Raw genomic sequence first — 23,969 nt, 5'->3', positions numbered from 1 at the left:
TCTGATATTACACCACGTTTTGATAAACTTTGTTCTCAAAAGCAGACCCATCCATCACACTAAACTTTGACATTTAAATGTTTGATTTTCTTTGCAGAAAAAAATTGAATACTTGTTAGTTAAATATCGTTTCATTTCAATACATATTTTGGTTAATTGCAAGTGTTAAAACTAATTTTTATTGTAGGCCTAGTATTGTGATACTTTAATTTTGAGTAAGAAAACTGCTAAATAGTATGTAGAAAAACACAAAATAAACTGAATGAAACGTCAAACATACCATGACTTCTATTTTGATAAAAAAAAACATACTGGGGACCTGAGAGTATTTTCTCTTCTCAAGGGGGCTCAGAGGTAAAAATTTTGAGAACCACTGTCTGAAGGTGATAATGGAAGGGTAAAACTGTGACGTGAGTTCACTATGCCAACATGATTGCAACTTTCTTGACTGATGAACTAGCTACTAGGTTTCCTCAAGTCAGTGAGGCCAGTTTATTTCAACAAGATGGCAAGACGTCAGTGGAAGACTACTTCATAACCACGTCATCTCCAGGAATGGTGACAGTCCTTGGCCTCCTAGGTCTCCACACCTGACAGCATGCGACTTTTTTATACAGGCACTTAAACTGCAAAGTGTACACCCATTGCCCACACAATATTGAAGTGCTGAAACTAAAAATATGTGAAAAAATTGCCGGAATTCCTTTGGAGATGCTGTGCTGCATTATGGGAAACATGTGTGGAAGATTAGAGGAATACCTGCACAGAGATGGATGTCATTTCGAAGATATCTTCTTCAGGAAATAAATGGCATGTTATATACTTTAACATGGCAAATTTGTAATTTACCAAATGCAAATTCTTTATTTAATTACTGAGTTTTTAAAATTACCCTTTTCCTTGCTCCATTCTGTATAAAGATTTTGCCATGCAAGTTACATAGTTATTAGTGTGTAAATAAAAATATCAGCCAATCTGCAGCCAGTGTGATGAGTGAGCTTGTTTACTTTTCACATGAATATCAGTATATAGTTGATGTATCGGATATTAGTAATAAACATTTAAGACTGCTTTTAAAATGTATTATTCTCTTTTGTATACAAAGAATGATCCATATATACTGTGACATGCTGTCTGAAAGCCGGACTATAACATGTCCATCACTAGTCAACGGCTAGCAATTCCTAGGCAGCAAACCCTAGGAAATCGTTGCCCCGGAAATGAAAGTCTAGTGGGGTTTCCACTGTTACAAATGAATTGTTTGAGGTAGACACGTATTCCCGTGTTCATTGCGTAGCAGCGGCAGAAACTAACCCTTCAATAAGGTATTCCCCATTCAGTCCAAGTGCAAGATGGAACAGTCCAACTGTGACAAAGAGGCTAGTTCAGTTTTTATTCGACTAGAACAGGAGGGTCTCATATGACAGGACCAAGGACAATTGAGCTCTGAGCAGAAGACACTTCACCAAGGTAAGCAGTGCAAGTAATTGTAATAGTTAAGAAGAAACATCTGATGACATAAGTTGAGGATAATTGTACTTGCAAGTGTAAAAGTGACTGTCCAATAAAATATTTGTTTAAATCTGAGAATATGCACAATTTCATGTTGCATTACCTAGCAAACACACAACATGTTCTTAAATGGCTCACATGTAAATCTGTAAGCAAATTTTTGGCTGAGAACAGTACTATCATGGGTTTGGATGCCTTGTAGCCCAGTAGAAGTTCACTGATGTTTCAAAGGAAAGTACTGCCTCAGATCCAATTTTCTGATTGCCTGTCCCTGGAGAAAAATCCTAGTGGAGCCCAAGAGGCCTAGTTATAATTTTGTTTTTCTGCTGGGGAAAGAGACTGACTTTCACATCAGCTAGCAATTTGGTTTCAGTGGGAGTGGTATTCCTGTGTAATATCTGGTTATTTACATGAAAGCGAATAAATTCTGTTAATTTAAAAGCAGTTATATCCATTAAATTCACATTTCGTTTATTTCAAGAGTTATCATGCATACAAACACAAGAAAGGAATTTCTTCTCAACTTCATATGGTCTTAAAATGCTTATAACATGCAAAATCTCTAAATCTTGGATGTAATGCCTTGTAGTCTAGTAGAAGTCCACTGACGTTTTAGAGGAATGCACTGCCTCCATCTTCAGGGTTCAAGAATAATCCAAGCAAGAAACAAGAAAGAAGCAAGTGGAACAAACCCTCTTGTGCTTCTTGTTGCCTGTATCATTAGTGTCTTGCAGAGTGCACAGACATATCACGTATATGTAAATTCCTTTATTGCAACCTGTAACCTCAAGGAAGGTAAAAGCTAATTTAAAGAAAGCCCAAGGTTCAAAACTCATTAAGTACTGCAGAGAAGGAATTAGCAGCCATTGTCTGGGGAACTGAGTATTTCAGGCCATATTTGTATGGTAGGAAGTTCAAGGTTGTGAGTGATCACAAACCCCTAACCTGGATCATGAGCGTGAAAGACCTGGGTTCGAGACTGCTTACGTGGCGACTCCAACTCGAATATGACTATATAAATGACTATACGACTATATACCGTATTTACGCATGTATAGGCCACACATTTTTTTGCCAAAAATTCAAGAGGAAAACTGGGGTGCAGCTTATATTCGAAATCACACTTAATTTTAAAAAAATTAACGTTGCCAAATTTCGGAATAATTTCTACTCCTGAAATAATATTCCAAGAAAATTATTTTTTCTATAATTTCTGTCTGAAAATTGTGCTGCGGCCTATACACGCATGCGGCCTATACATGCGTAAATACGGTAAACCTGGATCACAAAATTCACAAGCAGATGGTTTATCTAGAATAGGTGCTCTTAACACGGAAGGGAGTGACTTGGAAGAAATAGATGAGGCAATGAAAGGCAAAATATTGCATGAAAACCACGATTTGATTCTCGGGGCGATCAGACAGCATGACTATGGTCCAAATATGAAGGAAGAAATTAAGGAGTAGGCGAGAAAGTGTACTAAGTGCCAGTTGAATAAACTATTCAGAGCGAAAAAGAAAGCTCCTGCAATTCTTGCCACAAGATCATGATGTGTCTCCACTGGAGTCTCGTACACCAGGCTTTTGCATGTACCTCCAGAGAAAGAAATCCAGTGGGGTCAAGTCAGGGGAGCGAGAGGGCCAGGTTATTGGACCTCCACGTAAAATCCATCTGTTGGCAAAAGTTTCATCGAAATACAGACGACATTAGTGCAGTGTACAGGGGCGCCATCATGCTGGAACCACATTTCACAATTGTCTTCCAAAAACAGCACTTCCAGCAGCTTGGGTAAGGTCTCTCAGAGAGAGTAAAAGTAAGTAATAGTGAAGCCCATAGGATTGTGAGACGTTGAGGGTCCCACATTATCTTGACAATCGTCTCAAAGGTGGCGGTAAGGTTGTCAGCCTTACGCACTGGCCGCGCTTTACTCCCCAGGAAAATTAATTAATTCCTGGTACTCGTTTATGTTAGAGGCTGAGTCAACCCCAGGGCCATATTGTGGCTGGAAGGATTAGGTCAATTGAAAAAAAATCCAGTGTCCACATCGGGGCTTGATACCGTGACCTTCCGGCTTGTAGCATAGCTCCTCAACCAATTACGCTACCACAGAAATGTTAGTTAAATGTCACCAGTAAGCCACAGAAGTAAGAGGTAAGGGCATTGATAATCCCTACCCACACATTGACGGTGAAGTGGTGTTGAGGGCTTTGGATATGCTTCGCTTTAGGATTTTCTTGAGCCCATACATGGCAGTTTCTGAAGTTGACAATTCCGTCCTTGGTAAAGGTCCTCCTTCACATTTCAGAGGCCCAAGCGCGTAAACATAGCATTTCCAGACATGGGTGTATTAACAAAATATGACCACATTGAATCCATCTATCCACCAGAGAGCGTTGTAACATATTTATATACACATTGTATGTTAGTTGCATTTCTACTTCTACAATATCCACTTCAAAGATGTAACATTCTAAAGTATTTATTACTGTGCTCTGAGTTACATTCTTATGACTGGGTGAGTGACATGGCCTCGGAAAACGAAAATTAAATGATGGTTGTGGTTGCTTTGGTTGCGATTGTGGGATCATAATAACCGCGAACATAGTGTAGGGACACAGAAGTTCCATTAATTCAATAACGGTCTATTATAAGTAAAAAGTGTTTTTATTGAAAACAAAGTTACAGCTGTATATAGAGTTTGTGACAACATATTTGCATAATGATAAACTGTGTTCTCACAAAAAACTAGAGCTGTATGAAATCATGATACATTCTGCTAGCTGCATGTGTACATGTGTTACTTGAAAGCATGCTTGTTAACATCAAGAATTAAAATGAAATAAAATGGCCCATCTATTTATATCACATACTAATAATGATCTGTCTTTTTGACAAATAAATTAGTTGCATCAGAAATCCTTACATTTATTAGCAAAAATAATCTGAATGCATCACACACATATGATAGGGTTGTGTCACATTGAGTTTGTACACAGAAAGTGATGATTGTACTATAGTCTACTAATGCTGGTGGCATGGAATTGCTGTTGGATTCTTGACTTCAGATATTTCACTATTGAAAATTGCTTCTGGTATGAAACAACTTTTCCGTCTCTTAGTGGCCATTATATTTTCAAGGAAATACACCATTGATTGCATGTTCCTTATATGAATACAGTAATCCCCCCTCCAAAACATGGCGAGTATCTTGTGTAAGTATTCTGAAACTACTTCAAGTTTGAGTTGCAGATGTCCGTCTCCTAATTTTTACTTCACTGTTAGTATCAAGGACAGTTAGAAGTACGTTATTCATACATTTCTTCAAAGGCAAGCACATTTTTTCATCTCTTTTCAAAGTCTGGAGATCGGCAATTGGTTGCTCACTTGAAGGAGACAGGAGTTAAACTAGTTGGCATGGAACTAATAAGTTACAGAGATGTTATCTCTGAAGGTGTTCCTGTCATCTTTCCTCGAAGACTTGCCACATCATCTTCTATCCGTACAAGAAGTTTGACTCTCTGTAAAGTGTAGGAAGACAAAGCGAATGTTTATTTACATATTCTGTGTTTTCAGGTTTGCAGGAAGGGGAAGACTGCCAGAAATTTAAGATAAAGTTAATAACAAAATTTTGTGGGAAATTTGTATGAGTATATTTAATTAGTTTTATGCTGCAGCAATCACTTCCTAACATTTTAATATTAATAACAAAATTTTGCTATGAACCTTTATATGTTTAAACATGCTAGAATTGGTTTCATGCTTCAGTAATCACTTCGGGAATAATATTTTAGCATTTCATGTACCCTTTTAAGATTCATCAGTACCCATTCTAAAAAATATGTATTTTGAAACCCAAAATATGAGATTTTAGAATTTAAACGTGGAACCATTTCCTGCTCTTCTGTTTTGATGATTTTCAACAAGCCACAAAATTCTGATAACATACAGAGAAATTTTATGATATAACACAAAGCTGTATTTTATATTCTGCCCTGTTAGCCAACTGAAATATTGTACCCAGTGGTTGTGGAAACCTAAGTGCTACATTAAAGTTTTCACTGCAGTGAGAAATTAAATAATAGGCTTTTGTCTTTTACACCATGGGGTTTGATAGGTAGAAGTAACCAGGTGCCATATTGCTTGGTGTCATAACCAAGAAAAATAAAGTGTAAATAATTTTAGTATATGCTGGACTATTATCAGTTTTTATATTTTTCTTTATCATTTTTTGTAATTAGAAAATTTTATGTATTTGAGTATTCCCCAAACCTCTTTCACTTTACAGAATAGCACCAGAAACTGGCACCAAAATTATAACCTGCAATTCTGTAAAAGCAAAGGAGAAGGGCATTCCTTCATAGTGCACAACTTATGGGAAGGGGAAAATGGTTTTTATGAAATCTATTTCCATTGATATTTTCATGACAATACACTGAAAACTGCTGGTTGGCTAATATGCTAAAACATTTCCTCTTCTGCATGGCACAAGTTTGAAGTTACTCCAGTTTAATAAATTAGAAGTTAGAATGATGTTGTGTCCAGTGTAAAAAGGGTGAAGTTGTTCCTGTGTGTACCTAATTGAGCATGAGGCCATGAAGACATATGGAGAGTGGATGTATATCCATATATTCTTGACCTCAGCACTAGTAGGAAGTGTGTGGTCAGCTTCATGTCCTGGCCAGTTACCCTCAGGAAAATACCCACTGGATAGGAGGCTGGGTGAACCCCACAACTAGTCTGGACAATGTGGAGAGGAGGAAAATCCCACCCCTATCAGGACTCAAAATGTGACCCCTTTGTATTGTGACTGTATTGCATGTTGATGGGTTCATTGTTTTTATGTATGTGTTTATGTATGTTGACATGTTCTATATACTATGGCATGCGTGACCTGAAAAGAACCTATGGAATTTAAAATAAAGTGAAAGTGAAAGTGGCCATCCAGCTCATAGGCTGTCACTATACTGACTGCAATATCCCAGTTCCCCTGTAACCAGTGTTCTTTCAAAAACACAATGGAACAGTTGCTGGCATGTCATGTAACAAAAGTATGTTTTCTATTACTGCACTTGTCTGTGACAAATGATTCCTCCGCTGGGGGCTGAGAAACATCACTTTAGAAAACTGCTTCTAGACTGGTGATTCAAAAGAAATGTGGAACACTCCTGGGATTCTGTCACATACATCCAGGCTTTCACAAAAGAACGCAGTTTGGTAATCATAATGTACAAATATTTACTATACAATAATCATAGGACGTAGAAAACTTGCACAGAGTCTTCTAAAACTTACTGTTCTTGTGTCTCCTGGGGTTTTCATCCAAATGTAGACCATGTAACCTGGAATGCACAGCATGGAAGAAAGTGCTGTAAGCCAACCCAGAACATGGCTCCACCACGGGTACTCATAGTCTAGGTACTTTATTGGAGTCCACTGCACAATGTTGAAGAAAAACACTCCCTAAAATGAAAATTTGTAAATTTAGAGAGATGATAAAAATGTTTAATGAGGCTAAATCAGCTGAAGGTCTTATGCAATATCAAATGAGTTCATATCATTGTAGTTGGCTGATTTGTGGATTATTACTTATAAGTTTAATGAGGTTGGATCAATTGAAATCAGATCATTTTAGTTTGTTGGTTTCTATATTATTTTATGACACAATAACTGTCCCCCCCCCCATTTCTGATAGTTTGTATATTAGTGGTGTTGTGGCAGGCCTATCATCTATCCAGCGAGTTCTACCATATATCTATAAATAAGATTCTTAAGTCTGAAAACACGATTCCTTGGGCCATATATGTCTCCAGTTATATACTAGAGGAATACTGTAAAATTTCTGTAACAGTTTCCTTCACTGTCTTTGATTAACCACAGAGAAACGAAATATTTGAATTGTGAGTTCCTTTCAAGTTAACTTACCACACATATGAGTGGTGTAGTGATGGTCCAACAGAGCTTCCAGAACATGAATGGGTAGTAGCCAATCATGTCTTTGATGCCATCATAAAATCGATTTACTCCAAATGCCCATGAAATAGCAATACATTCAAAGAAGATCAGGAACAGGAGACAGAAGCCACTGACAGCATATGAATCAAGGATTTGGAAAACATACATTCCACCCTAAAACAAAATAACATAAAGAGGCACTCAGAACACTGAATCATTTTGTCTTGAAACCCTGCTTTTAAACCTATGCATTTTTAAGATATACTAAAGTGTATAAGGTATGCCGTCTACACAACAGTATACTGTATTTAAAATAAAGAAGACATTACTCTATCAACATTTGCCTTTATTGTGTTTTTACAGATGCAATATGTTTTGACCCTTACACTGGGTCATCATCAGACATACAATGCTCCAGTTTGAGCTGATGAATTGGAATTAAATTGCTACGTTCCCTCTAAGCTGTGGACGCTAGTATGCTTGCCATGGTGTCTTGTGAGCAGCAATTGTATTGGCTTGGACAACCTTTGAGGTGGAGGGGAGTTATTTTCGTAGAAGATCCATAACAGGCATAACAGAAAACACTGCACAGTTGCCGGCAGTGCGTGGTAGACTGAAACAACCGCTGCACGGCCACACACATGCACAGCTTAGAGGGAACATTGCTCACACCCGTTGTCTTACAGTTTTATAATGGTTTTAAACATCTTTGCATAATGTTGTAACATGGATGACCAGAGCGTTGCTAAACAACGGCTCGGTAAACAAACCTCAACAGTAGAGAGACTGTATTCTATGAAGTCCTTGCCGCGACCTTTGCTATTCAGTGATTCAGTAAACACGTTTCAAAAATGGAAGACTGTGTTTCCTGTGGTGTCCGTGCAGAAGGATTATCTTAAAAACAAATAGCGCTACAGTTCAGTTCTGAGTTCTCAGTAGGAAACGCCCACGAAAATTTTGTCGAACTATGAAGACTTAAAGTGTGATTTGAAGACTTCATGTGCACTATAGTGCAGTGTGATTGGGAGTGTGTGATTTAGTGAGACTTCTACTGTTCCGTGTACAAATCCGTTGCCAGGAAGCGGATAGTGAAGACCAGTGGAAATGGACTGAGAAGATTAGTGTGGAGTGATTGTAAATTGTGTAAATCATCAAGAGTTTAATAATTATTTGTAGTTACGACCTGTAGGTTGTTAGTAAATCCAATTATCTATCCAAACCCGTGTCTTGGTCATCCAAAAACGTGACAATATTATACAAATCTTTGCAGTAACTGATGAACCCCAAAATTTAATGTAAAATTCTATTGCTCTGAACCTTCAGTTTGAAAAGTCATAATTAAATTAGCACCATAATGAAATTATCTTACTATATTCTTAATTAATCATATTCTCATCTTCACTAAATACCATGGCTGAATGGTTAGTATTCCTGTTTCATATTTCAGATGTCCCAGATTGAGACCAGAGTTATCCACTCTGCATGACAAGGGGTGGCGCGTGCCATAATACCTACTGTAGGAATCGTGACTCCATGTTCCGGCTTTAGTCACTGTGCAGTTCCCTCGGGGCCCCGCATTGGCAGAAGTTGACTCACCGGGACATCAGTACTCGTCGATGCTTCCTGACTAGGGATGGAGTAAAATTCTGGACACTTGGTGAAGTTATCCGTGGCAATCAGGAGGTTCTTATTTCCACTGTGGCTCTCCGATGAGGGCCCTGCGATGTCAATAGCGATCCACTCAAATGGTTCACGGACGGTATACTGGCATTTCAGGCATCGACACAGGGTTCGGAGGTCTCGGTTTGCGACATATTTGGCAGCACCTCCCAACTGAGAAGGCCACTGTACAAACTCAGGTATCCTCGTGAAGTTCCTCTTAAAACTCTTGTAATACCTCCCCCACCGTCATAAGTGGCTGTCTAAGACAGTCCATCATACGACTCTCAGAGGCGCTCCAGCAGGAAGTTTCACTAAGCCTTATGATATACGCTTCCGTTCAGGATGCACTCTGGCCTCCATTTACCNTAGGAAACGCCCACGAAAATTTCGTCGAACTATGAAGACTTAAAGTGTGATTTGAAGACTTCATGTGCACTATAGTGCAGTGTGATTGGGAGTGTGTGATTTAGTGAGACTTCTACTGTTCCGTGTACAAATCCGTTGCCAGGAAGCGGATAGTGAAGACCAGTGGAAATGGACTGAGAAGATTAGTGTGGAGTGATTGTAAATTGTGTAAATTTATCTCCATGAATTCGGACCCTTCAAACAATCTATTTTCCATGTCATTGGAGCCAGATGAGGGCAGAGTGATGGTTACACAGGTGGAAACTAATGACAGGTATTATCAAGTCCAAGTATTTACCTATAAATTTTTGTTATTAATGTGTGGCGAATATTCTTAGTTTTATGATACTGCATGAAATGTCTTCGCTCGCTCGAACACTGGGATCATGGTTTCGAATCCCACTCAAAGCATGGATGCCTGTGTTAGGTAGTGTCCTTGCGACGGGCTGATTCCCGCCCAAGGAGTCTTGTCGACTGTCTCTGAACGCCTTAATAAGCAAGTTCTCATAAATAAATAACGTAACCCAATGTTTTATTAAATATATGAATTACCTTGTTCGAGCGTAACAGATTTTAAGTCTAGTCTTCCTGCAATTAATTTGCAACTACAAACCTGTGATATGCAGGACAGCCCAACTATGTATGATAAGACGCACACTCCAGCTATGAACAATTCTTTGCGTCGTCGCAGAAGGTGAGGCCATTCATCAACCATGGCAGTGATAAAACCTTCCATGGTGCAGAACTGTGGATAAGAGTGATATTACATTTAAAGTGAAATGTTCTGTAGACAAGCAAAGAAGTGTTAGAAGAGTTACTTGTTATTCCTACAGGTGGCAGGCATGGTAAATTGGTGTATCACCTATAGGCAGGTTCGGAAAGTCCTTCCAGCAGTATGGATGTACAGGCTAGACTAATGTTTCGTATTTCTATTATACGAGGGAGAGTCAGCAAATAGGTCACAGGAGTATAACAGCTGTAATGAACGTAATAGGTTTTCTATGTGTACCACTAGGAAGCAGCACAGTCCACATTCATGACAGTCTAGGCAGAAGACGCGCATTCACATGTTCAGAGGCTGTTTTCAGTAGTCAATCTGGTGACCATGCTTGAGGAGTATTCTACCAAAGAGCAGCGTTCTATTGTGTTTTTATATGGGCAAAAGGACTCAATGCAAAGGATGCTCACGGTGGGAAGTGTTTATCGCGTAAAGCGGTTCACAACTGGGTCGAGAATTCTCTCAAAGACATTCAAAAGATGCAGATGATGTCCGACCAGGTCGTCCTGTTGAGTTTGCGACAGAAGAAACTGTGCAGAGGGTGGAAGAGCTGATTCAAGCTTACATGAGGATAACGGTAGACAGTATAACAATTCCACTAGTATGTTCCCATGGCTTAGCATAGAGCATAATGCATTTTCGTTTGAAGTTTCGGAAAGTGTGCGCACAGTGGCGTGGGTGAGCAAAGAACTAAAGGATCGAAAAAAATGAACCGAATGGATCAGGATATGTTTAACAGGATTGTTACTGAGGACGAATTGTGGATGCATCACCACCATCCCGAATCAAAGCGTGCTTCAATGCAATGGAATTATCCGAGTTCACCTTGAATTAAAATTTTAATGTTATGAGTGCGCCATTAGCTGGAAAGTTCATGCTCACTGTGTTTTGGGATTCTCAGGGTGTGCTGTTACCCCATTCTCAGAAGCTTGATAAAAATGTGAATTCTGCATTGTACTGTGAAGTTCTGTTGAAAATTCGTGATGCAATTCGTAGGAGACTTCCACAGTGGGAACTACTTGAATATCCTCCTTACAGCCCTATTTGGCCTCTAGTGACATCCATCTGTATGGCACACTATAAAGCCATCTTGGTGACAAAAGTTTCGCTGCTGAAGATAAAGAGGTTGAACAGGAGGCGCGGAAGTGGCTGAAACAACAACCAGAAGACTTCCGTGTTGTGGCAAAGCAAAGGGACAAGTGTATCAATGTTGGTGAAGGATATTTTGAGGGATAACTCTTTTCCCCAAATTCGAATATTATGTGTTTTACGTTTTATATCCATTTGTGTCCTATTTACTGACTCTCACTCATGGCTGTAAATTAAAAAAATAGTCAATGATAATTGTAGCCTTCACCTGTTGTAACACACATCTTTCTATCATGAGGTAGAGGCTGAAGAATGTACAGTAGATTGCAGCCCTGACAGTAGTTATGAATGTAGAATTATTGGATCAGTGGATATACTGGATTGCGACGGACTGATCCCCCATCCAAGGTGTTGTATTGAAGGTGTATAAGATTACAAAACTGAAAAAGCGGCCAGGGCACAACAAAGGGCAGTGGACCATTGATAAATGAATGAATGGGTATGCTGGATATGAATTCACATAGAGTAGACATGAAAACTGTGCCTATATCTGATTATTCATAATTTGTGTGTACTGGAATGATATGCTATTTTTAAGTTTTGTCTCGAGAGTATCATCCAACATGGTCATCTTTCCACAGCTGTTATGATGCGTTATTCTTCCACTTCTCATGTTACTTGATAAAGTACCAGAAGTCATGCTGGAGCAGCTATACCATTGACAGACTTCATGGTACCAGCTAACCTAATTTTCAACTATAAAGCTACCCTAGGCTATCCCAGGAGGATATCAGTTGTGGCCATTCTTTCCTGACACAAATTATCTCGGTGCAACATATTCTTGAGCTGTACCTGGCTGTCCAGTCCAATACAAAGCAGCATGAGGAAGAAAAGACAGGACCACATTGGTGATCCAGGTAGCTGCAGAACGGCTGATGGGTATGCCAGGAATGCCAGTCCTGGACCTGCAGGCAATGAACCATCAGCGTGACTCTCTCACTTTCTAAAATAATTCTAGCTTTTATTAAGAAATAAGAACTAGAAATGCAACAAATTAAGGTAAGGAATTAAAAAACGAAAAACTGACATGACAATTACGTCAACTCAAAGGCAATATTACAGGCAGTGAAACAGAACTAATGTTGACAAAGGGTTGAGATTGCTGACTAGTAAAAGCCCGCAGCTCCTGTATAAGTCAGGGATTGGAGATGCGAAGGGTTTTATGTAGCGTATCAAGTGTCAGGTATAGATCTTGTAGAGTGTATCAGCTTTTGGCCAGAAATTTCGTCAGCATCGTAACTGTCGATAAGCAATCACACCAAGGAGAATGACGTGCCTGCAGCATCCATTGCCACAAACAGTAGCAACTGGATAACAGGCCTGACAGTCCTACAGGATGCCAGATTCAATCAAGCTCTAGTAACCAACCACAGCAAGAACCACCCAATCATAATAAAGAATTAAGAATGCTTAGGGTTATGCGAAACCTCTAAATTTATTCGATTAGATGGCGCAGAATTCCATGATACCTTATTACGTGTACATATGTAAATTGCTGATATAGCGACTGTCTACGGGCTCAACAACCAAGGGGTCAGAGTTCGAGTCCCGGTTGAGGCAAGAATTTTCACTTCTCCATGTCGTCCAGATCGGCTCTTGCGTCCACCCAACATCCTGTGCAATTGGTACCGGTAGTAAAGTGACAGGGGCGTGAAGCTGATCACTCACTTCCAGCTAGTGCCGAGGTCAAGAAAATGTAGATCTATACATTCATTCCCCCATACGCCTTCATGGCCTAGTGTTTAATTAGTTAGTTTTTTATATTCTAATTTTTACGTTTTTAGACAGTAGACCTGAAGACAAAAGGTCCCGGACTGAATGGTGGTAAGCATTACTGGAGTTCAATTTTCTCTTAAGTTCCTCATGAATCAGGTTTACATTTGTTACAGTCGTTCCCAAATATTTGTACACTGGCACATTTTCAAAACATCTATTACCTATCTTTATGCCATGACTTTGCCGTGCGTTCTGGTGACGAAACAGCAACATATAGTTAGTTTTCTTTGAGTTTACATCTAGACTAATCTCCTTACTTGCGTAAATAAAATATCCTGTGTTTCTCTTGATTTGAGAATTTGAATTTGATTTTGAGTCTTTCCACGAGGAGATGTCCAAGTGAATGTATGAAATGTTACGATGTGGGAACATTGTACTTTTGACAGTAAGATTTTTTGATATGATGAAATTTACTACTCTAAATTGATTATCATTCTAATTTAATGTGAACTGTCATTCCAAATTGTTAGTTTGAAAATATCTTCCCTACCTACTTCGTCATTTAAATACCCTAACACAATTTTCTTATGGTATTTAGGGAATTTATCAAATACACTTTCTAATTCCTTGTAGATGCTGTCCTTCAATTTTGTTTTTTCCTTGGCACTACAGCCCCAGTGGGCCTAGGTTTTTCCAGATCTTACACATTCGGTAGGACTGCTTGGGCAGGTGATCAGCTCGTCGCAAGGCTTCTGCCTGTACACAAACACAGAAAATCGCACACACACAAACTAAACATCCATGCCCTGAGTGGGATTCGAACCCACGATCCCGGTTTCCAAGCGAGTGAAGACAGTACATGCCTTAGACCGCTCAGCTACCGTGACCGGCGCTGTCCTTCATTACATGAATTTTTTTCCTTTGTTGTGGCATGAACATTCAGAACAGTGATATCACACCATCCCTCGCTTAGTATTATGTACATCATCCTATCACTAACAAACTCTACACTCTTAAATGCTGATATCTTGCCTTATGTACAACGAACCAGTACCTGACTCATGATTCTCACTCCCTTTCCCTAGAAAAATGTATATTCGCCTGCCGGTTCAGTGCCACCTCCGTCCCATCTGTTCTCCCATACTGGCACTGAATCCGACTTATATTTTGATATTTCTCTTGCATCTGTCCTATGCAGACTTCTTACATTCCACGTACCAAATCTCGTGTCTATTTTTCTTATTTAGACAGTTAACCCAAAGAATCTGTCCATTCCGATGCCCTAGGTGGCATTTCGTAAGAAGCTTATTTTCACAGTGAAGATTTGCGAGCCCCAAACCTGGAGGGCCACCCCATGTCGGCTGTCTGCGACTGCTTACCGAATATACGTGGTACTATCAAAAAGGTCCTGACATTTGAATTTTGCGCGCGAATGGTTATGAGTACATCGAAATACCGCTAGGTGTCTCCACACACACCATTCTTGAATCAGTGTGACAAGCGGCGTCGAGTTGAGTGATTGGGTTTATTATTGGTGAACGTATTTCCATTGTTGTGTTTCCGTGAGTTTGCGGTTTTGCGATGGCTGACCTGAGAGAGCAGCGTGTCTGTATAAAGTTTTGTTTTAAACTTGGGAAAACCGCTGCAGAAACGCGACAAATGTTGAAGCAAGCTTTTGGTGACAACAGTTTAGGCCAGATACAAACTTACGACTGGTATAAGGGTTTCAAAAAATGATCGAACATCGACTGATGCTGACGATCATTCGGGACGGCCGTCAACTGACACCACACCAGAACATGTCACGAAAGTTAGGAATTTGATTCTGCGATGCCGTAGACTGACCATCCAAGACCTCTGTAACACCTTGGGACTAAGTTATGGTACAAGTCAACGAATTTTGTCTCCATCTGAAACCTGAGGACGCGCCATGCCGTGGTGACATGGGACCCACCTAACATGGTAATACCCATCTATGGCTCTAAATTGTTAATACTTCTCCCATTCTTATATCTGTCCTCTTTCACCCCCATTCAAAGCATTTTGCAGATATGTGTGTCTACAGTTTCGTACTTTTCGCTAGACATTTGTTATGACGTGTCTGGAAATTATTCCACTTATCCATACGAATATGTATCAAATCGTATGCGTAGATGAGTCAGGAAACTCCTGCAGAGATTTGTTAAAAGTTTGCTATGCTGGTTGCACTATTATTTTACCGCAGATAGAAACATGAAATCCCTACATGATTATGAACTACTTCTGACCTTGACCGTAATATCATCGTAGCAGGGTTAAGTTTTAATAAATCTAAAATATTACTGGTTGACATGACACCAGTGCTCATTTTCGATTCCCCAATTTACACCTTTTGAAAGAGAAGTGTGCAGCTTGAAATGGAAATGCAAATAGAAGTCTTGGGACAGCATGCAATTTGGTGCTTGGAAACATCGTCTGCAATGTTACATAAATAAGACTTCTTTTTTCCTTCGCCGAGATGAATTAATATTTCATCCTTAGCTTTCCAACAGAACAGTCATATATCTTAATAAAACTGTATGATCCTTTAAATGCCTTACCTGAAGCTGCCACTTCTGCAACCGGCTTCTGCTGCTCGTGCGCCATGAAGCCCACCACAGAAAATATGACGAAGCCTGCAAATATGCTGGTGCTTGAGTTCACGGAGCATACGATTAAAGCGTCTCTGTAACCGAAACACAGTCCTTCTTAATACTCGTACTGTTCTCTACATGAAAAATAGACATGAAAGACTCCTTATTGAATTTACCTCGAAGTGAATGTGTCGCTATGCATCTCGTTTAAAATTTTATGAATACATTTATATTTCCGTATAATACAAATTTTATCATTCTTCTGGAACTTTTCCCAATCTAGTGCCAAGGTCAAGACTGATGAAGCTGTACCTTAATTGCCCCATGCGTCTTCGTAGTGTGGGACATCTTTAAGTTTATGTGAATGTTGGAGTGTAATGGGCAGGGTAAGGTAAAGAAAAAGTTGTTCCGTCTACGCACCACGCCATGTAAATGTGTGGGAGAAGCTTCTGCACAAGTTAGACATGAGTGTCAGCTTCATGTCTGGACAAGGAGTTCTGCACACTATTCCGGACACAGCATATGTGTTAGTGGATTCGCCATTCTTATATCAAAGTTACACCCTAATAGTAGACGGGAGGGTGTAAATACAATGTAAGTCTCATAATATGAGGTACTGACATCTCTTGACTTATACTTCATCAGAAAATATCGAAACCGCTACTTCCAACGTTGTGTATTTGCCTAAGGCGTTCTCGGCCATTTTGTTGATGTACTGTGTATATAGCAGATGTATGTCGTTTTTCGTCGCTGTCGAAATTTGGAGGCAGATGTTTTGTTACTACGCTACTCTGAATGGAATAGGTAGCAATGAATTATGTTTATTCGTAACGGCGAGTTCTTTAATAGTCTTCTAAAAGCTATTATTTCACTATATTCTACGTCATTTTTCGTATAGTTATACTAATTTCGCCGAAAAGCGGCGGTCGCTCGGTCGGTAGAGTTCGCTTGCTGACTAAAACCACGGAGTTTGTTTTGTTATAAGGCGAAAAATCTTCAAATGGCGTTGCTGATAAAATTATACACCATCTATTTTAATGGAAAACTCTTTGAGGCAAATCTGGGAAGTAATTTAGTGCAGTATACTTTGATAATGGGTGCAAAGTTTTTGTGTTAGTTGGATAGGATCTAAGGCTCAAGGTCAACCAACATGTAGCGTCCATTTTGGAAAGGTGGGCGTAGACTACTTGCTCGTAGGACTTAGAATAACTTGGTTTTTCAATACTATAAAGAAGTATTCATTCACAAACAAATTGGGATATCTTCTGTCATATCTCTTTACTGAATGCGTTTCCGGATCATGTAGACGGAGGGTTCCAAAAACACAACGATCCTGCACATCGCGTCTACAATGTAGACGGAAGTAGACTAACGACAGTTCGAAACAAAATTGTAGATATTACTCGAACATTGGAAAGACTGTACATCATTATATAGTGCACAAAATTTCCAACGTTGTTCATTGCAGTTTATTAAGTTTACATGCAGCCATCTTATAAACAACATTTCAGCAAAATGCAAAATGTATTGGGTAAAATGAACAACATTCTTACTTCAAAGCATAATATTGAAATATCAAAATACAACAAAATCGGCGAAACGGTTTGTCTGAAAGTCCTTACACAGAGTTACTATATTCGGCAGTTTGTTACTGTGTACAGACGGAAAAACAGTAAAGAAATATAAGTTAACACAACAGGATAAAATCCTTGAAGATTATGAATGCTACTCCGTTATCAAATTTTAACAGAACCTGTTCATCGGTTTAGGCACTGATCGCTAAGTTACAGACAGGCAGACAAAGTTTTCCTACTTTATAAAGACTGCCTAAAATTGTCCTACATCCACCGCAGAAAGAAGTTTACCGACACCAGTAATTGTGTGCACGAACATTAGTGGACATTCCCTGCGGCCTGTAATCCGTGCCCTAGAGAGAATGTACACATGCAACTGACGAGAAGAGATCCAGCATATGACATCAGAGGTGCTCATCCATATGGGTGAGTCCAAATTAAGTTGTTTACTACAGGTTCTACAATTTTTGCTCATGTGGAACCCTCTCCAGACGAACCTGATTCTCTGATCTTTAGCGTGAACTGCGAACTGAGCGCATATGACATCACAGAACTGTAAGTACAGAGAGGAGAATTTGCGACAAGTGGAATATTTACATAGCCGAGCGGTCTAAGGCGTGCACTGTCTTCGCTCTCTCGGAAGCCGGGATCGTGAGTTCGAATCCCACTCAGGGAATGGATGTTTGTGTACGTTTTTCTGTGTTTGTGTACAGGAGAGACCTTGCGACGAGCTTATCACCCACCCAAGGAGTCTTACCTTATGTTTAAGATCTAGAAAACCGAAGTCAACGGAGAAGTTCATGGAGGTAGGCCTAGGCCCACTGGGGCTGTAGTGCCAAGGGGGGGGAAAAATATTTACAACTAGAATTTACTTTACGCCTCCTGTAATTGTGCTTTTCTTGCAGGAAGAATGATGGCAATGCAAAGAGCAGTGCACGTACATGACGTGAACAGTCATGGCCAACCTGCTTACCAGGTATACGTATGCTATCCGCCTCAAATCCCACATCTGCCCCTTCAAGTACTGTCACAATTGTCAACTGATCATGTACAAGCCGATAAATCTCCATCAAAAATTATCTCATAAATAGTTCTAATTTAACTTTCTGTATTTGGTAAGCAGCCTGCATGAAAGCCAAAACATCATACAAAGCGCCTGCATCAGCTGCTTTAGCATCTTACCTCTATGAAGGACAAGGGATTCTCGCCCTTGGTTAAACAAATCAAGGAAGGGGTTTCCCTGTAGAAGGAAAGAAAGAAATCCCCCTTCAATTAAGGTCATGAGAGAAATACTTGTCAGCACTTCCACGATACGGCAGCTAATACGCGTGTACAGAATAAGGATCAATCCAACCCCGAAAACGGAGCTATTCCTAATAGAAATATCTGCCAGCGACTTATGGTTTTACCTAGAATAAACGACGCTCCGTCCTATCTATACGAAGGAAAATTCTCAGATGATCACTTAGAAGAACGTAATAATGTCACATGATTCAATGTGACTATAGACGGGGTTTGAATTTGTAATTGGATTTATTGAACACTTAAAGAACGTAACCACAAGTAACTATAGTGCTATCGCTAATTCACACACACTAAGCAATTCACTACAGCACGTACTAAGTCTTCTCAGTCTGCTGTGTCTTCACCAGTCGTTGTCAGGTAACGGCTTCCAACGCCGTAGATCCCCCTGTTGCGGCGCAATTTTGAGACTAGAAGTCAAAATGCATTGCCTAAATGTTTCAAGACTTGCGACAAACGTTTTACAGCAATAACATTAGTATGTCAACACCTGGACAGACAATCTATGGTAAGAATGCCTGATTTAGCAGAATACGCAAAAGCACTTCTGCAAGTCGCGTTGGAGGGACACTGGAGTAAAGGATAATATTATTAAATAAGCAGCAAAGAAGACCACGAGCCCACCCACAGCCAAAAGGTAGCCAATGGAAACCCCCCTTCCCGAAATTGAGGACGAAAGGAGGAGTTAACCTCCCTCTTTCGTCAACCGCAGAGTCAGCAAGTTAAAGATATAAATTACTGAATTCAGGAGACTTAGGGATCTGATCAAAAACATAATACTGAGTTGTCAGCCGGAGGCCCTATCCGATATGTGTGCCACGAGATGGTGGATGGCGACATTTATCTGCATTTCTATTGCAAGTAATTCTCTTTGCTCATGTAAGCCATGCTGTTAAACATTATTGTGATAAAAGTGTTGTTGTGTGATCTCAAAGTACAGTCTCCAGTGTACCCCAGCGAGAGCCAGGGTAGAATAGGGTAGAAATTGTGTAGAGAGTGACAAGCAATGAAGGGAAGCAACAGTCTCACGGTATCTCCCCCCGAGAGGGAAATTAGAAAGAGAGTAGCGAGAAGGTGTTATGTAAACTGGCCGAAGGCGGCCCTTTTAATGTAAATATCAGTGTAAATAGACTAGTGTACATAGGATAGGATGTACGCAGGGAGTTTTGATTCACCCTTCCATAACCAACCCGTCCACGACCGATCCCGAGCGATCATAACCAAGACCGAGTGCCGAGTGGCAGCCGAGTGCAACGAAGAGCCTAACTATAAGGGTGGCGACAGACTAAATTCGTAATATTTTCTCACCCCCCCCAGGGGTGTAACACCCTCAACTTCAGTGTTTACTTCCTTGATGGTCGACGACTCTCACAGAACTAAGTCACTCATTTCACTCCACCGCACTAGCTCCACTGCACTACACTGCACTACACTGCACTACACTGCACTACTATCTCAGAGACAGAGTCAGAGTTATTTTACGACTGGAGGTTTACAACCAATCAGTTCGTCTTTTAGCCAAGCTCTTTGACAATCATGAGCAGAGATTCTTTTCCAACTGAACCCTTGCGATCGTAATTATTACGTAACATCCTCTCTGACGAGAGGATGGCTTTATTTCTAATACATATGCTTGGCCTTGTCTGGTGTACGTATCGCACCTATAGCAAGTTCTTCCTTTTGCACTATGCACCAGATCATGCCTATCTTAATCAACTCATGCTACAACGGCAGCTAAGTGACTCGAACAGTCGTAAGCATGGCCATCGCCAAGTTTAAGCCCCTCGTATTTTCTATGTCTGGCTTCGCCTTGCCCTATACTGCGCACATGTGCATTCTCACGATTTTGTATGATTTTTGCTTGTTGCCTGCATAATTTTGTTATTTGACATGTTAATGTTGAAATTTAATGTTACCTGCTCCGCAAGCCTCATACGTTGAAGTGTCGTGCTATGATGGGCACGGAAACCAAACTGGCTGGCCTTAATTAATCAGGCCATTTTCTTCAATGTGCCTTTGGACTATTTTCAGAATAACTTTTTCGAGTAACTTGCCTGTTAAAGACAAGAGGCTAATTGGGCGTAAATTTTGAGGAAATGTCGGGTCCTTACTGGGTTTCGATAACTTTATAACTTTTACTTCTTTCCAAGGCTTCGGAAAATGGGACAGCCAAAGGTAATGATTAAATAAATATGTCAGGTGTACCAGTGGTCTTCTTGGAAGATGCCTAAAGCATTCATTTCGAATGCCATCAAGTCCACAAGCCTTTAACAATGAATTAATGAATTCGTTAATTTATGTATGTCACAAAGTCCTACTTCCCCTAACGCGGTTCCGCCTACAGATGTGAGCAAAGCATGGACTGCGGTCTCAACCTGTCGCACATGGTTTTCGTGACACAAGTCATGAGATGTGAACTGGTTTCCTAAACAGTCCGCTATTGCGTTGGCTTTCTCGTCCGGGTGATACGTTATCCCTAAAGGGCCATGAACAGCGACTGGCGTCTTTGGTTCATCCCTTTTCATGAGCAATTTCACAACAGGTCACAGAATTTGAGATGTGACTTCACAGTTCCCTACTTTTGTTTCCCATCGGTCGAGTGCCCTTTTACGCGTCAATCTTCTGATGCTTTTGGTGACGCAATTAACTGTTGTTTTACTTGCTGGATCCCGGGTCAGTTGCCACAGTTTCCTTAACCTCTGCGTCTGTTAGACTCTCTAAACCAGACAGATCATTATTAAGGTGGGAGAGTGAAGTTTTGCTTAGTGATAGCCTGCACGCTGAAGATACAAAGCCAACAACGTCGCAGACCTCTTTATCGGCTTTCTCCCCCGAGATAATTTGGATTACAGGAGAAGCGCTTTGCAACTGCTCACAATCTGTGAATTTGTCAACCGGGTCCGAAAGATTTTTAGTTCCAATATGATCCAGCAAGTGTAAAATGGCCGGTCACGGTAGCCGAGCGGTCTAAGGCATGTACTGTCTTCGCTCGCTTGGAAACCGGGATCGTGGGTTCGAATCCAACTCAGGGCATGGATGTTTAGTTCGTGTGTGCGTTTTTCTGTGACTGTGTACAGGTGGAGACCTTGCGACGAGCTGATCACCCGCCCAAGGAGTCCTACCGAATGTGTAAGATCTAGAAAAACCAAAGTGAACGGAGAAGTTCATGGATGTAGGTCTAGGCCCACTGGGGCTGTAGTGCCAAGGAAAAGAAAAGTGGAAAATGACTGGTATAAATAAGCCCGGTACAATATACGATAGTATACTCGTAATTAACAGATCAATTCTTGGCGAGATATACCTGACGACTTCACAATTCGAACCCTGAATTAATCTAAAGATTATTTATAATACACTGACTTCATTACAAGCACAAATCAGTTGATGTCTTTAGGGAAAATTTGCTGTTTATTCCGAGAGTATTTTAATGTCATGGCAGGTGGTACGTATAGTTATCACGGTGCTTTACAGCTTAAAGATTATATTTATCTCGTCAACAGCCTGAAGCTCACACGATACTCACTTGTACACGTTGTTGGTAAATTTGTTGTAGCTTCCCAGAGCTACAAGCGTGCCAAGGCCGAGCCCGTAGGAGAAAAATATCTGAGTTACAGCATCAATCCAAACCTGTAAAAATATGTGAAACACGTAAAATTGATAGCATTTATGGGTGGTAAATATGGAGGTGCTTTATCATGAATGTTTCTCAACTCTGTTTCAGAATATGCCATTAGGAAAGCACTCCCCCCACTCCGGAAATTAAATGGGACACATCAGGTTCTGCTCTATACTGATGACGTAAATCTAGAGAGAGAAACCTAGGAGCTCTAACTGACGCTAGCAAGTAGGCTGCTCTAGAAGTATATGTTGATATCTCGCCACCAGAATGCAGGGAAAATAGTAACAAAAAGATACCTAGCAGAGCCTTTGAAAATGTGGTACAATTGAAATATTTGGAACTAGATTAACCAATCAAAATTTGATTAATGAGGGAATTAATAAGAGATTGAATTTGGGGAATGCGTGTAATCACTGGATTCAGATTCTTTCGCCTTTTCTGCTGTATAAAGCGCAAAAATTAAAATACAAAAAGCTATAATTTTGCCTATAGTTTTGTATGGGTGTAAAATTATTCTCTGAAATTTAGGAAAGAATATGTACTGATTTAATTTGAAAACAAGTTGCTGAGGAGAATATCTGAGCCAAAGAGGTATGAAATGAGAGGAGGTTGGAGAGAATTGCATAATGAGGGTATTCGTAACTTGAATACTTTGCCAAATAGAATAACCAGTCAAGGAGGATGGGATGGACTGTATATGTAGCTCGCAGAGGTAAGTTAAGGTAAGGTAAAGTTGCCCTTATTCTTAAATAATTAAGCACTATGCCATTGTGGCATACGGGGGGAGTGGAGGTATAACTCCATCATTCATCTCGGCAATAGATGGAGGTGAGTGCTTGGCTTCAGCCTCGGCCGATTTACCCCCGGGGATATCGCCCACAGCTTCCACAGGATAAAAGGCTGGGTGGGCCCCAGATCTGGTCTGGACGTTGTAGAGAAGACAAGACACTTGGCCTGCAGGGAGAAGAGAAACATTCATAGGACTTTGGTGGGAAAGCCAGAGGGAAAGAAACCACTAGGTCGATCTGGGCATCGGTGGGGGCACAATATAAAATGGATCTTATATAGTATGGAGTGATATAGAGTGAATTCGCGTGGCTCTGGGCAGGGCCCAGTTGGGGGGGGGGTGAACACGGGAATGCATTTTCTGAACGCATGAAATTTGGGGAAATTTTTGAGTAGCTGAGTTACTGGTGGCTTCTCAGGAACGGTTCAGCTGCATGAGGCTGGTTGGTTAATTAGTTACGTGGATTATGGATGGTGGTGCTTTCACCTCTGTTCCAGAAATTCATTGTTGTTGTTCACCAAGAACTCCAAGAATCAAGGCTAGTCTACTCAGATAACTGACGGACTAATACATTTAACTCCGTGGAGCAGAGCCTTTTATGGAGCCCGGTGTTCACAAGAGGTCCGCCTCCCCCCCTCCCGACAAGCTATACAAATAGTAAACAGTTTTCCCTGAAGAAAGCTGTAGAAGCTCTGGCGCCGTCCCAGAAGTGTTTTGAGCCCTAATCAACAATCTTCTGATTGTAACGTATATATGTTCTTATTCTCCTTGGCACTACAGCCCCAGTGGGCCTAGGCCTACCTCCATGAACTTCTCCGTTCACTTCGGTTTTTCTAGATCTTACACATTCGGTAGGACTCCTTGGGCGGGTGATCAGCTCGTCGCAAGGCCTCTATCTGTA

General features: G+C 40.5%; 1 protein-coding gene across 9 annotated transcripts in view; it reads right to left on the bottom strand.

Annotated features, from left to right (window-relative positions):
- Positions 1-4,155: 4,155 nt before the first annotated feature.
- Positions 4,156-23,969, bottom strand: part of LOC111863525 (sodium- and chloride-dependent GABA transporter 1) — a 49,234-nt gene continuing 29,420 nt past the window's right edge. For all 9 annotated transcript variants that reach the window (XM_023849902.2, XM_023849900.2, XM_023849896.2 and 6 more), the window contains 7 exons: positions 22,186-22,289; positions 15,754-15,878; positions 12,251-12,363; positions 10,145-10,276; positions 7,435-7,638; positions 6,805-6,972; positions 4,156-5,030 (listed from right to left, as the gene is read on the bottom strand). In XM_023849902.2, the coding sequence (XP_023705670.1) occupies positions 4,941-5,030; positions 6,805-6,972; positions 7,435-7,638; positions 10,145-10,276; positions 12,251-12,363; positions 15,754-15,878; positions 22,186-22,289 (936 nt within the window). In that variant the 3' untranslated portion in view covers positions 4,156-4,940. The remainder of the gene's footprint in view (positions 5,031-6,804; positions 6,973-7,434; positions 7,639-10,144; positions 10,277-12,250; positions 12,364-15,753; positions 15,879-22,185; positions 22,290-23,969) is intronic.

Source organism: Cryptotermes secundus, unplaced genomic scaffold (assembly GCF_002891405.2).
Source record: "Cryptotermes secundus unplaced genomic scaffold, Csec_1.0 scaffold89, whole genome shotgun sequence".
In the NCBI taxonomy this organism is placed as follows: domain Eukaryota; kingdom Metazoa; phylum Arthropoda; class Insecta; order Blattodea; family Kalotermitidae; genus Cryptotermes; species Cryptotermes secundus.
The sequence above is the reverse complement of the archived record's forward strand: the minus strand, read 5'-3'. Positions and strand labels throughout refer to the sequence as shown.